General features: G+C 40.1%; 2 protein-coding genes across 8 annotated transcripts in view; one reads left to right on the top strand and one right to left on the bottom strand.

Annotated features, from left to right (window-relative positions):
* The window catches only part of sh2d3a (SH2 domain containing 3A), a 35121-nt gene extending 24687 nt beyond the window's left edge, over positions 1-10434 (bottom strand). For 2 of the 3 annotated variants that reach the window (XM_062026558.1, XM_062026559.1), the window contains exon 1: positions 1467-1913. Coding sequence is in view for 1 of the 3 variants with exons in the window: in XM_062026560.1 (XP_061882544.1) it covers positions 9556-9713; positions 9781-9839; positions 9910-10027; positions 10100-10189 (425 nt within the window). In the remaining 2 variants the exon portion in view is untranslated. Of the gene's footprint in view, positions 1-1466; positions 1914-9555; positions 9714-9780; positions 9840-9909; positions 10028-10099; positions 10192-10334 lie in introns of those variants that run through there. The other variant, XM_062026560.1, reaches the window with a different exon arrangement.
* Positions 1434-15040, top strand: part of LOC133633828 (proto-oncogene vav-like) — a 75431-nt gene continuing 61824 nt past the window's right edge. For 2 of the 5 annotated variants that reach the window (XM_062026557.1, XM_062026556.1), the window contains exons 1-3: positions 1434-1763; positions 9364-9439; positions 9577-10617. The gene's annotated coding sequence lies outside the window, so the exon portion shown is untranslated. Of the gene's footprint in view, positions 1764-9363; positions 9440-9539; positions 10618-15040 lie in introns of all 5 variants that reach the window. The other 3 variants (XM_062026552.1, XM_062026553.1, XM_062026554.1) reach the window with 3 other exon arrangements.

Below are 15040 nucleotides of genomic sequence, written 5' to 3'. Positions count from 1 at the left end.
ACCCAACAATAGTCTTGCCCCGAGCACCAAAAACCTTAGCTACGCCCCTGTTTGCAGTATACAATATATGGCTGTCATTTAAAGTTTTTAACACATTTAAACATTCCAAGAGGGACAAGCGGTAGAAAAATGCATGGATGGAAGTAGGGATTTATCGGCCGATAATATCGGCAGTCCGATATTAACGGGCGATAAATGCTTTAAAATGTAATATCGGAAATTATCGGTATCGGTTTCAAAATTATCAATATCGGTTTCAAAAAGTAAAATTTATGACTTTTTAAAACCCCGCTGTGTACACGGACGTAGGGAGAAGTACAGAGCGCCAATAAACCTTAAAGGCACTGCCTTTGCGTGCCGGCCCAGTCACATAATATCTATGGCTTTTCACACACACAACTGAATGCAATCCATACTTGGTCAACAGCCATACAAGTCACACTGAGGGTGGACGTATAAACAACTTTAACACTGTTACAAATATGCGCCACACTGTGAAGCCACACCAAACAAGAATGACAAACACATTTCGGGAGAACATCCGCACCGTAACACAACATAAACACAACAGAACAAATACCCAGAACCCCTTGCAGCACTAACTCTTCCAGGACGCAACAATATACACCCCCCCCCCCTAACCTCCTCATGCTCTCTCAGGGAGAGCATGTCCCAAATTCCAAGCTGCTGTTTTGAGGCATGTTAAAAAAATAATGCACTTTGTGACTTCAATAATAAATATGGCAGTGCCATGTTGGCATTTTTTTCCATAACGTGAGTTGATTTATTTTGGAAAACCTTGTTACAAAGTTTAATGCATCCAGCGGGGCATCACAACAAAATTAGGCATAATAATGTGTTAATTCCACGACTGTATATATCGGTATCGGTTGATATCGGAATTGGTAATTAAGAGTTGGACAATATCGGATATCGGCAATAAAGCCATTATCGGACATCTCTAGATGGAAGTGTAGAAAAAGTTCTGAACTAAAATTGTGAGCAACATTCAGGCTGAAGACCCTAGGGTGTTGGTCCATATTACACCTAAAATACATACCTGCACACAGGTGCTTGAAAAAAGTCTGCCCAGCACCACATATCTACAGGTAGCTACAAGACAATGTACCTAAATATCATGAAAATATGTTGTTGTTTTTAATCACGGCTCAGATCACAAATCGGTGTGTTACAACATTGATTTGTGAGCCAAGTTGTGTAATAGCTGGGGGGGAAAACTGGAGCACATGAAAGGGGTGGTACTTCCTGAATCTAAAATGGTAAATAAAGCGTTTTAAATGCTGGAAATGGCGTAAAACATGTCAAACGTTAGCAATATTAACATAATTGTTTAAAGCTGAAATTGTCACATCTGTCAACAGCAAAAAGTTTTAACATCTCGCGTGAACTTGCGAGATGTGTCCAAAAGGTAACGAAGTAGGAAGTAATGGCGGCCTGGTTCTTACCTGACGGACAATCTTTCACTGCTCCCTCGTCCCGGTCATGTTGACGGTCTGTGGTCCACAAAAAGCGCACGGAGACCTTCGACCCGTCTCGGTCCCTCCCTTCTAGCTATCCGCCCTTTCTCCTCCCTCTCTCTTCGCCCTCCTCCTTCCCGGCGTGTTCCCACAGGCCTTCCCCGGGCACTCCCATCACCCCCGCCCCGGGCCCCGGTAGCAAGAAGCCGCAATCTGGACACATTCCTCGGATACCGAGACAAGCCGAGCCACCTCATCGCCTGTCATCAAGTAGGCCGCCACCTGGTGTGTAACCCTTGTATAAGTCATAAAGACGAACCGTTGAACGAGCAGTAAAACCCGTAAACTACTTTAGAAATTATCGTTAACATTTTTTGTCAATAATTAAATTATATTTGAGGACTTTACAGACAGTTGTAGCCCCACAGGTGAGATGGTTGGACCAATCAGAGGAACGCGGTAGTAACTGTATTATGAGGATATTTCCCAGCATGCAACGTGGCCTTACCTGCATAGATGTGCTCAAACTTGACGGCCTCGTTTATTTATTTTAGCGTGAATATTTTTTTAAATATGACTGAAGAATAATCTCATTGCAGGATCATTGGATGAAAAGTATATTTAAATATAGAGTCGGCATTAGCCTGCTTAAATTTAAGATATTTTTTTTCTGCATTTCTTTGAATATGTTTTTCTTTCTTCCATGATGTGTGCTCATTAACTGCTGTTTTACTGTTATTATCTCTGCCAAGTGCATTATTATTTAAATAATATAATAGCTGGTTAATTACAGTAAACAATTAGTTGGAGTAAAAAGTACTCAATATAATTGCACTCTATTAATGGTTAGCTAAATAAATACTGAAATCATTTATTAAAGGGGAACTGCACCTTTTTTTTAGTTTTGTACTTCAGTCAAGATCCTTATGTAAGAAAAGACGAGTTTTTCTTTTTTTAATGCATTCTAAATTGTAAATAAATGTTTACGAAAGTCAGTTAACAATAGGGCCAATGGTGGTTGCTTTATTTTGCCTAGAGCAGTGGTTCTTAACCTTGTTGGAGGTACGGAACCCCACCAGTTTCATATGCGCATTCACCGAACCCTTCTTTAGTGAAAAATTTTTAAAAAATAATTTTCAAATTTAAGACAAAGTTATATGTTTTTGATAACACTTTAGTATGGGGAACATATTCTAAGTAACAAAGACTTAATTTAGAGTTTTTTGGACACTAGGGGAACATATTCTAAGTAACAAAGACTTAATTTAGAGTTATTTGGTTAGCAGTGGTTCCTAACCTGGGTTCGATCGAACCCTATGGGTTCGGTGAGTCGGCCTCAGGGGTTCAGCGGAGCCTCTGCCGCGGAGATCAAGACACACCCGACTTATCGTGTAAATAAAAACTTCTCCCTATAGGCGTATTATGGATACCCCCGAACAATGTTCCCTCTAATTGTCCATCTGATTGCAGGTGTGTAATTTGTTGTGAGTTTATGCAGGGTGTTGGTTTTGTTCTTTGAACAACGTGATGTTCATGCACGGTTCGTTTTGGGCACCAGTAAAAAAAACATATAACTTTGTCTTGAATTGGAAAAAAAAAACATTTTATTTTTCACTAAAGAAAAGTTCGGTGAATGCGCATATGAGACTGGTGGGGTTCGGTACCTCCAACCAGGTTAAGAACCACTGGGTTTGAGGGTTAGGGCCAGTGTTAGGGTTATAATAAGGCCATGCAGAATAAGGCATTAATAAATACTTAATAATGATTAGTTAAGAGCCAATATGTTACTAATTTGCATGTTAATAAGCAACTAATTAATGGTGAATATGTTCCCCATACTAAATTGTTACCATGTTTTTTTACTGGTGCACAAAATGAACCGTGCATGAACATCACCTTGTTCAAAGAACAAAACCAACACAGTGCATAAACTCACAACAAATGACACACCTGCAAATCAGTCTGACTTCTGCTGTTGTCGTATCCGTAATACGCCGATAGGGAGAAGTTCTTATTTACATGATGAGTCGGGTGTGTTTTGACCTCCGCCGAACCCCTGAGCCCGACTCACCAAACCCCTAGGGTTCGATCGAACCCAGGTTAAGAACCACTGGCCTAGAGTAAGTAAGTACATTTTATTTATAAAGCGCTTTTCACAGTTAAAATCAAAGGTGAAGAAAAACAACAGGGGCAACACCATAAAAATGATACAAAGTGGATTAAAAATGACAGTTAATAGGTGCATTGACTAAAATCTTTACTAAAAAGAGAAGTTTTCAAATGTTTCTTAAAAGTTTCAACACAGTCAAAATCACGGAGGGACTGGTGCAAGTTGTTCCAGGGTCTGGGAGCTATAGCCTGGAATGCCAGATCAAGACGGGTTTAAAAACAAGTTTTTGGGATCTTTAGAAGACCCTGGCCTGAAGACCGGAGGCTGCGCCCTGAGGAGTAGGGGCATAGCAAATCAGGGATGTACTGAGGGGCCCCACCATGCAACGCACGGAATTTTCAGGACTAAAATCTTAAACTCAATGCGGAATTTAACTGGAAGCCAATGAAGACTGGCTAGAACAGGGGTGATATGGGCTGTTCTGGGTGCACTCTAAAAACATCAAACACCTCCATCAATGTTTTATATACTGTACATGCTGTAAGTATATATGTAATGCAATAACAGGCACAATCATAATAATGTGCAATATTTATGTATTTTGCTCATTTTAAGCATACAGCGGTGTATTCATTTTACAGATGCACCACAACGTTCGCTCTTTCCTTCGACAACAACTACTACTCATGCAGACTTCATGAGAGCCAAAAACGATTACTTTGGGACAAATGATGATCCAGAAAATTATATTTTTGAGCTTGATTGTAAGGAGGATGAGCTACAATATTTAGAAAGCTGTGTGCTAATCGGATCCAGCTTTAGTGAAACACTAAGCATCATGTAGCAGTATGTCTAAGTGCTAACAAGAAATACAAACATAATAAAACAATCACTTACTGTACAATGCTCTCACTGGGACGCCGACTGATGGGATGTTTATATGTTCCCGTTTAGATGAAGAATTAATTATAATCTTCAAGAAGGGTTAAAAATAAAGTTGGCCACAAACGGGCGTTTTTTTGTCTTTCTCGCCATCTCCACGTTTAGGTTCGATGTCAAAGATGACCAACTTCTCGGTTTATGTACAGAACCTTTTACCATTGGCGTTGTTAGGCCTATTTTAGGGGTGCTCAAGCCCCCCTAAATAATTTGGTGTTAAAAACCCCCCCCAAAAAACAACTTTTTAAAAAAAAAATACATGCCAACATATTCATTATAAAGTGGCCCGAATGTGAATTTAAATAAATAATCATATAACCTGTCATTATTCACTCAGTTTTTCCTCACTTCACAGTGTAAGGTAGAGAGCCCCTTTAGTGTGTCGGTATCCAATCCATTCCACTTGTTCATATAGAAAATGCCCACATCACTCAAAATCCAGTCCGCATTTTCTCTGCGACCTTGCTTGCGGTCCTACAGGTGTACGAAGCACATTAGCACACAGCACTGCAGAACAAGAACCTTGTGTCTGCAATTGTAAATAATTTAGTTTTTAAGTTTTGTGTTTCTTGTACAATCTATATAAAGTAATATACATTAGCCTATTGTTAAAATAATGAAAAAAACATCATTAAATATATTTGTTTTATTGTATTGTTACATTAATAGCTGTTGTATTATTATAGGATGGCTTGTTAAACATTTCATAGGATTTTCAGAGGGTGAAAAAACCAAGACATTTAATATAAAATGTAAAATGAATAAATACATAAAAAGAAAAAAAAAATGGTTAAAAGCCAGCATTTAATTTTGTCCCGTGCATTTTTTTACCGTCCCCGGGACGACGGGACGACGTTAATCTCAAGCCCTGGAAGTTACATTTTATTTTTTGCATTATTTGTTTCAGCATTGCACTTTGAAGATGGTCCCTCAGCTCTTTGACAGCTTTGGCTCTTTTTCAGATCAGCAGAAGTCTTTCTTATTTACAGTATATATAAACGTTTCTCATTTCTATTCAGACTTCCATATATATTCAATTTCCTTAATGGCTTGCCATAATATATACACTACCATTCAAAAGTTTGGGGTCACATTTAAATGTCCTTATTTTTGAAGGAAAAGCACTGTACTTTTCAATGAAGATAACTTTAAACTAGTCTTGACTTTAAAGAAATATACTCTATACATTGCTAATGTGGTAAATTACTATTCTAGCTGCAAATGTCTGGTTTTTGGTGCAATATCTACATAGGTGTATAGAGGCCCATTTCCAGCAACTATCACTCCAGTGTTCTAATGGTACAATGTGTTTGCTCATTGGCTCAGAAGGCTAATTGATGATTAGAAAACCCTTGTGCAATCATGTTCACACATCTGAAAACAGTTTAGCTTGTTACAGAAGCTACAAAACGGACCTTCCTTTGAGCAGATTGAGTTTCTGGAGCATCACATTTGTGGGGTCAATTAAACGCTCAAAATGGCCAGAAAAAGAGAACTTTCATCTGAAACTCGACAGTCTATTCTTGTTCTTAGAAATGAAGGTTATTCCACAAAATTGTTTGGGTGACCCCAAACTTTTGAACGGTAGTGTATATATAAATATATTATATACAAGCCAAATGATCCCGATCCAGATATTACTTTAATTCAAGTAATTAAGTAATATTTCCAAGGTTTGAATTTACAACAATTTTAGTCACATATGTGCCCAAAATGTAATCTGTGCAACTTCAAAATATTTGGGAACAAACAATTATTGTATTGTGAGCTAAAGTGGTGGCATTAGCCTCTATGTTGTGAATGAATAACATAGAGGCTAATGCCATGACTTTCATTGTGTTTCAGTGTATCTTGTAGGATCATGCAAGTCATTGTTTCTTGTTGATGCTGTAAACAAAATGTCACTGCTTGTTGTTGTACTGAACACAGATTGAAAATAAACCCACTGAAATAATAATAATAACAATGATTCATTTCTAAGTCTTTGTTAGCCGTTGGTGAAGTTTTGTGCTCATGCGCTACGTTCGCTCGCATCCTGTGCATCTCCTGGGGGCTAAGCCCCCCCTGTCCTTAAAAGCTAGTGACGCCCCTGCCTTTTACTATCCAGGTGAGAGGCATGATATTTATAACCTAGAATTAACTGTCACCAACTCCGAGGCGATGCAGCAGCTCACCGCTGCAGCTCAATATGTCAATATAGCAGTATAAGCGAGTTCGCTCTCTGTGTGGTAACCAGCTCTGTGTATCGCTAATTGGTTAATATTCAGGTCACGACATGTAAATGGAGTATTGTTGGCGTTTTTATAGAGGGCTTTATGGGCGCAATAGTGTACTCCCATTTGCTGCATCGTTAGCCACCTCCTACTTGCCGGATTTAACTACTTAGAATGTATAAAACAAAGAAAAAGGTATGTGCTCTTGTCTTACATAGGGATTGTGAATGACAGGCAACATTTAACCCCCAATTCCAACCCTTGATGCTGAGTGCCAAACAGGGAGGTAATGGGTCCCATTTTTATAGTCTTTGGTATGACTCGGCCGAGGTTTGAACTCACAACCTACCGATCTCAGGGCGGACACTCTAACCACTAGGCCACTGAGTAGGTTCATTAAGTGGAGTGAAAAGCGCTCAATAAAATTACACTGTACTGTTATTGGTAAGCGGATTGCCGCAATCATTTGTTGAGGAGTGAAACATGTTTTTTAGGACGAAGCGTATCATTTTTGGTGCAGATCTGGAAACCAGGTGCTGATTGAAGACTTTGTCAAGTTTTACCATTATAGTCTGCTTGCGTTGTAGCCAGGCGAGGCAGTCACAAACTCACTTGTGTCAAAAGAGGCTTTGCAATAGGGGTGTCAAAAGGAATAAAATATTTTCGAATTAATGGAGATTCTTATTTAAAAATCAATTCCTTATTATTTTTTGTATCTGTCCTGTCCAGCCACTCAGGCAAATCATATTGTAGATACTAGGGGTGTAACGGTACGTGTATTTGTATTGAACCGTTTCGGTACAGGGGTTTCGGTTTGGTTCGGTGGTGTACCGAACGAGTTTCCACACAGACATATTAAGTAGCGTAACGTGCGTTGTGTAAACAATGCACACGGAGGCACAACACACGGCATGCTAGCAGCGACCGGGCTAGGATAGACTGACCATACGTCCTCTTTTCCCCGGACATGTCCTCTTTTGCGAGGCTGTCCGGGCGGAGTTTCTTAAATGCCTCAAATGTCCGGCATTTTGAGTTAGGATTGTGTATATTTTCAATGTACGTTCAGGGTTAAGAAGGGGTTAAAAACAAAACAAATTGTGGAGGTGTGCGTGCAGCAGCATTGGTGAGGTAGGGGCGAGACAGAGACAGCGAGAGAGTTATGATAAACGTGCATGCGTCGCCAGGCTCTGCTTTTAACCCATAGATTTATCAGATTACATTTTTTATTATCTATAGCAGGGGTGTCAAAAGTGTGCCCCGGAGGCCATTTGCGGCCCACAGCTAATGTTTTAAGGGCCCTCGGCACATTCTAAAAATACTATTAAAATAAACAAAAACATAACAAAAGTGAAATAAAAAAGCTTAAAGGTTAAATGTCATTTAGAAAAAGTTGCAATGTTGACTAATAAAACAAAGCTGTTTTTTTTTTCTTTCAAACTGTCATTGCTCAAAACATAATATTGAATCAAAATCAATGTTATTATGAATTATTGACCTATCCAAGGTTCCCATTACTTCACATCAAATATTCCACTAAGAAAAATATTTTTGGTGGAAGATTTTGCAAATTTGGTAAATAAACAACCAAAAATTTATGTTTTGTTGTTTTCTTACTGTACCGAAAATGAACCGAACCGTGACCTCTAAACCGAGGGACGTACCGAACCGAAATTTTTGTGTACCGTTACACCCCTAGTAGATAACCACATCTGCTGTACAGATTTACTTTAGAAAAGAGAAATGTTGGATACTTCTCTTTGTGCCTTATTTGTATTTGACTTTATTAAATGTTTGGGTAGCATTTTATTAAACAAAATCAGTTTCCTTTTAAATAATATATACATTTATCAGAGCTGTTTATCTGTTTTATGGAGGAATGTCGTTAGAACTGGCACCAAATGTTATTTTAAAAAAGTATATTTTGAATCAGGAATCGATTCTGAATCTAATCGTTACCCCCCAAGAATCCAATGGAATTGTGTGGTGCCCAAATATTCACAGCCCTGTTTTGCGGTGTCTATTTGTTTTTTGCATGTCAAACTTAAAAAAATACACTACCGTTCAAAAGTTTGGGGTCACCCAAACAATTTTGTGGAATAGCCTTCATTTCTAAGAACAAGAATAGACTGTCGCGTTTCAGATGAAAGTTCTCTTTTTCTGGCCATTTTGATCGTTTAATTGACCCCACAAATGTTCCACAAATTCTCCAGAAACTCAATCTGCTCAAAGGAAGGTCAGTTTTGTAGCTTCTGTAACGAGCTAAACTGTTTTCAGATGTGTGAACATGATTGCACAAGGGTTTTCTAATCATCAATTATCCTTCTGAGCCAATGAGCAAACACATTGTACCATTAGAACACTGGAGTGATAGTTGCTGGAAATGGGCCTCCATACACCTATGTAGATATTGCACCAAAAACCAGACATTTGCAGCTAGAATAGTCATTTACCACATTAGCAATGTATAGAGTGTACTTCTTTAAAGTTAAGACTAGTTTAAAGTTATCTTCATTGAAAAATAAGGACATTTTAATGTGACCCCAAACTTTTGAACGGTAGTGTACATTGTACTAGATTGTTAACATTGAGACAACTTGTTTGTTGTCCTTTTCCTTCCCTAAAGTGCATGGACATACACAAAAGAACAAAAGGCCTTCTTCATCTGTCAAGTCGATCGGGACGTGAAAGTACGTTAAACAGTGAGTGCTCCAACTTGACTTCACAAATACTGTTATTGATTTTACGAGCTAGCTGTTAATCATTGAAATAGAGTGGAGAATGTATCTCACTTTCTTTCAGGGGTGTGTGTGCTTACCTACGCTTGCTCTCCCGACAGCCGTCCGCTGCGCCGGAAGCGTGCTCCTCATCCAGGGGGCGGAGCTGTGAGCAGGACGCGGAGAGGCGGTGTTTCTTGTCGGCGCGATGAAGGCGGGGCAGGACGCTCTGGCGAAACAGATCCTTCCTTGGCTTCACCTGCAGGAGGTAGTACTTTTTGTATTTTCGTCATCGCTCCAGTCGCTGTAACGGTTTGTGTTCTTACCAAATCCATTGACGATCCCAGAGAGTACTTCCGGCTCACCCTGCGCTCCATTTGCGCGCCTGAGAGGACCGCAGGTATTTTGATTGTATAAACATTTTTTTTAAGGCTGTAGAAACTCAAACACAATACCGCAGCGGGGGTCCAGTTTCTGCTGGTGCCGTAAAAGCTGACAGAGGATGGTTTCTCTGTGTGCGGCGTCCTCGATCCCGGCTTCCTTCAGCTCGTTGTCGTTCACATTCAACAAACCCTTTGCGGGATTAAGACGGAGTCAACAGGCCACACTTGGACAAACACATGCACAGAGTGGTGACTGACGCACCTCCAGTCCATAATATTCCCTCTCCAGGGTCTTGGTGTACTGAGGCAGGCCAATCTGGCTCAGCCACCAAGCGATGGAGCGATTGTTCATGTCTGAGTCGCAAACACAGGCAAGGTAAAGATGAAAATGGCCGTAAGCATGCTCGTACGCGCTTCTGTGCACCGACTGAAATACGTTTTGACTTCTAGCAAGCCTTGCTGTTTGCACTGCAGCCGCTGCAGAATGTAGCACCTACCTGAGGGCAGGGGCCGCCAGAGGAAACCTGGGATCTCCAGTGCCTCTCCAGCTTCCTTGTGATGTCGCGCTTTCTCCCGTCTTCCCTATCTTGAAGTTGTCATGTCTCCTATTAGGTCTGTCTGTCAACTTTCTCTTAGCGGCATAGCCTCAAACCTCATGGAAGCCCACGGCAGGTAGCCAATCAGAGCCGAGGAATCGGCGTGAGCCCCCCCCCTGGGAGGTGGAGGGCGAAGCAGGTCCAGGCAGGATCCCGGCATGTGGTTGAGCGGAGGCCAGAGAAGGTGAGGCAGCTCTCGACGTGTCACATGTGAGACGTGTTCGCAGTCATCGTGTTTTTACGACAATTACTAATCACGATACAAACAGTAGTGAGCAACAATCTCACTAAATTTTTTTTTTTTACACACACACTTGCTGGCTTGTACAACAAATACAAAACTGCCTTGTTGAGGAGCCATTCAGTTTTGGTGAGGATCTGGATAAAGGTGCATATACAGTGGAACTGTGATTTACGAACTTAATTGGTTCTTGAACAGGGTTCGTAAATCGAAAATTTCGTATAGTGAAGCAAATTTGTCTATAAGAAACAATGTAAGCATGAATAAAGGGTTCCATCCTCGACAAAAGTCCAATATAATATGATAACAATTAGGGATGTCCGATAATATCGGACTGCCAATATTATCGGCCGATAAATGCTTAAAAATGTAATATCGGAAATTATAGGTATCGGTTTCAAAAAGTAAAATTTATGACTTTTTAAAGCGCCACTGTGTACACGGATGTAGGAAGAAGTACAGAGCGCCAATAAACCTTAACCTTGAAGGCACTGTCTTTGCGTGCCGGCCCAGTCACATGATATATACGGCTTTTGACACACTCACAAGTGAATGCAAGGCATACTTGATCAACAGCCATACAGGTCACACTGAGGGTGGCCATATAAACAACTTTAACACTGTTACAAATATGCGCCACACTGTGAACCCACACCAAACAAGAATGACAAACACATTTCGGGAGAACATCCGCACCGTAATAATACAACATAAACACAACAGAATAAATACCCAGAACCCCTTGCAGCACTAACTCTTCCGAGACGCTACAGTATACTACCCCCCTCCCCCACCTCAACCTCCTAATGCTCTCTCAGGGCGAGCATGTCCCACATTCCAAGCTGCTGTTTTGAGGCATGTTAAAAAATATAATGCACTTTGTGACTTCAATAATAAATATGGCAGTGCCATGTTGGCATTTTTTTCCATAACTTGCGTTGAAGTTGTTCTCTTATTTTGGAAAACCTTGTTACATTGTTTAATGCATCCAGCGGGGCATCACAACAAAATTAGGCATAATAATGTGTTAATTCCACGACTGTATATATCGGTATCGGTTGATATCGGTATCGGTAATTAAGAGTTGCACAATATCGGAATATCGGATATCGGCAAAAAAGCCATTATCGGACATCTGTAATAACAAAATAAAGTGCTATACAGTACTACGGTTTTTCTTAACCATTGTTGGGCCGCAAGCGCCCCCTAGAGGGCTGCCAAAAAATTGTTTCTCAGCTGTGGTCCGTATGTGCCGCAGTGGTATTTGTTTGTAAAAAAACTAAACTTTTCCATTACTTGTGTCAGTAATGACAATCTCAAACAAACTGAAGAAGCCTCAAGCTAAAGTCATAGAGAAGTTTTTAAGCGCAAAAGTGATGATCAAAGTGTTAAAGCTTTACTGTATTTTCATTTGCACTTTTAAATTTTATGGACAGTTAATTTAAGAAACATATATCATTATTATTTATTATTCACTTTTAATTTATTTAGCACAACATAATTGTAGTAATTGTATTTATTAATTTATAGTCTTTTCTCTTGCAGTATATTTGATTAGTCTTTATTTTTGTAATCAGCCTGACCTAAGCCTTGATAATAATAAACAATAATTAACACATGCTTTCATATTATTTGACAAGGTGTATACTGGTAAACCGTAAGTAGGTTAGATGTAATTACCGAGTAACATTTCTAATTCAGTGTTGATATTTGAGTGGGCCCCAGACCCCTCTTTAGTGGAAAGATTGGGCCCCGAGGTCAAAATGGTTGAGAACCCCTGCAGTACTGTACATCAAACATAACAAGGAGGTGATGAATCAACTGTGTCTTTAGTAACAAGCCAAAACAACAACGACAGGCTGAACTGTCCTGTATGCGCTGCTCTGCCAAGACATGAGCGCACACTACAGTACCTTTGGTGCCCCCACAAAGAATTAGAAATCACAAAAATGTTGAACTTTAACAACCATTATGTTACAATAATAACATTTAAAAAGTAAAATCCACTGACAGACATTAAATTAACATCGGCCAAGGTCCTCCCGTGAGTTGCTCCTTTGCACGAAGGGAGAGAAACGAGCAGACAGGGCCAGAAAAGGGAGCGGCGCTGGATTTGGGGGTGTTTTGGAAAAGGCGCCGCTGAACGAGAGGTAGTCTTCTCTGCCGCTGTGAAATAAGTCCGCTTTGGCATATTTTTCCAGAAAAGTCTGTTCTCATCGCAATTAAAAAACTGGCTGTGGTACAAAGCCAGTTTCCTCAATCTCTTCAATACGAGCAAGCACAAAATGGCTGCCAGGGGCCACAAAATAAACGCATTAAGTGTTCATACCCGGAGACATGGTTCGCACACAGAGGCATATTTGGTGCGATCTAAATGTTCTCAGACCAAAAAGTTTGCAAATAGTAGGGTTTGTAAATCAAGGTTTCCACTGCACAGAAGTTGGCTTCAGTGCCCGAGACCATTTTGGCATGGCCTGTCTGCACCATCCTTCTGGAACCAGGAAGTATATCCTGATCCCTAAGGCCTCATGCCTTGGCAGAGGTCCGCGCTGTACTGTGCAACATTCTATACAGGGTAGTTATATATTCAGTTTTCCCATGCTGCATCCTGGAAAATCTCGAAAATTATTGACCCATTTTCCAGTCATGAAAAACGCGGAAAAATTTGAAAAAAGGTAAAATGTCCTGGAAATGGTTGAGTTGTCCTGGAAAATGATTTTCTTCCCCCACATCAATCAAATGTTTATTTCCACTGGGAGAAGTTCTGCATCCTAGTGCTTTCTATTGACGTTGTTGTTGGATTTTGCCATTTTTCAGACCTAAGGACTTAGCGTTGAGAGGCAAAGTTGCAAGTTACTGTCATTTGAAAAGTGTCCACGATAGAGATGCTCGGTTTGCGGACACGTCCGCGGATAATCCGCGGGTCGGGCGGATGCATGACGAAAAAAATAGATTTTAAATAGATTCAGGCGGGTGGCAGTTGAACCAATTCGGAAATATATATACATAGTTAAATGTTGTTACCCACATACGAAACCCCCCCCCCCCATTTACTTCCGGGGCTGCGTCCAATAAAATCACAAAGTTGCCGGGGGTCCTTAACCGGCACGCGACTGTCCTGTTTCGCGCCTGTACAAAAAAAAAAAACAATAATCGATTTCTTCAGATTCCAGCAGCTGTCAAAGACGAAGTATCCTTCCAGCGACGGGCAGTCAAAGCCGAAGTGCCATCGATCGCTGTCAATGACGTAAGAGGAAACATGACCACGGAAGTAAATGGGGGGGGGGGGTTTGTAGGGGAAAGAAATTTGGCGTGACACAGCACAGCACAACACAACAGAAGAAGAAGAAAAAAATTAAAAGATGGCATCACCGGCAGCAAACGTGGTATGCGACAAACTAAAAAAGGGAATACTAAAGACCAGGGAAAAAAAATAACAATAATAGTCAACACTTTCTTAATGGAATTGACAATAATATTATAATAATAATAAATAATATTATCACGCATTAATATCTCTTAGCCTCTTAATGCGTGGCCAAGAGATATTAATGCGTGGCACGCATTGAATGTCTCTTTTGCATTGGATCAGTCTCCTTTCTAACCTCACTAATGCCTTGCATCGTCTATATTAGATATATAACAACGGGTGGGTATTGGTTAATACCGACATTGGTTCGTTACGATATCAGCAGGAATCATACATGCTAGAGTGTAGAACGTTAGAAACGGCTTGAGCAAGTGAAATGATTTAACCACAACAATGGTAGGTAAGAAAAATGTTACCCAGTTATTGTTAATGAACTTATGTTTTCTTTAATTAAGTTGAAGTGGAGTGTTATTTATTGTTTCATTAAGCTCATGACACAGTAAGTGGAATGATGCGGACATGTTTGTTACTGGATACTTTGTATGTGCAAGTAATATGCAACTATACTTAATCGACACTTGCTTATGTTACCAAATGTGCTGTTTTACACTGACCTATTGTTCATTTAAGGACACTTATTATAGATGACTGGCTCTTGTGCTATTGTGTGCGTAGCTATGGTGTATCTCAGGGTTTCCTCTACATGTACTTGATCGTGGTGGCTCGCCATGGCATAATAAAATCCCCCGCACCTTAAAAATGAGGGGTTTTTTTACATGAAAAAAATTAAAATAATATAATGTACAAATGGATATATATAGTGTTTTAGCATGGATCTATGTTAACTTTATTTTTCAAGTCACTTATATTGGCAAACTAAGCAATGTACTGTACGTAACATGTACGCAACTGCGCCACGGCATGCACATCATTTCCAGTCCTTCAACGAACACTATTTCTTAGGAATCAAGCATATATATATATATTAGGGGTGTG

Source organism: Entelurus aequoreus, linkage group LG18 (genome assembly GCF_033978785.1).
Source record: "Entelurus aequoreus isolate RoL-2023_Sb linkage group LG18, RoL_Eaeq_v1.1, whole genome shotgun sequence".
Lineage (NCBI taxonomy): Eukaryota > Metazoa > Chordata > Actinopteri > Syngnathiformes > Syngnathidae > Entelurus > Entelurus aequoreus.
Note: the sequence above shows the minus strand (reverse complement) of the source record. Positions and strands in the feature narration are given on the sequence as shown.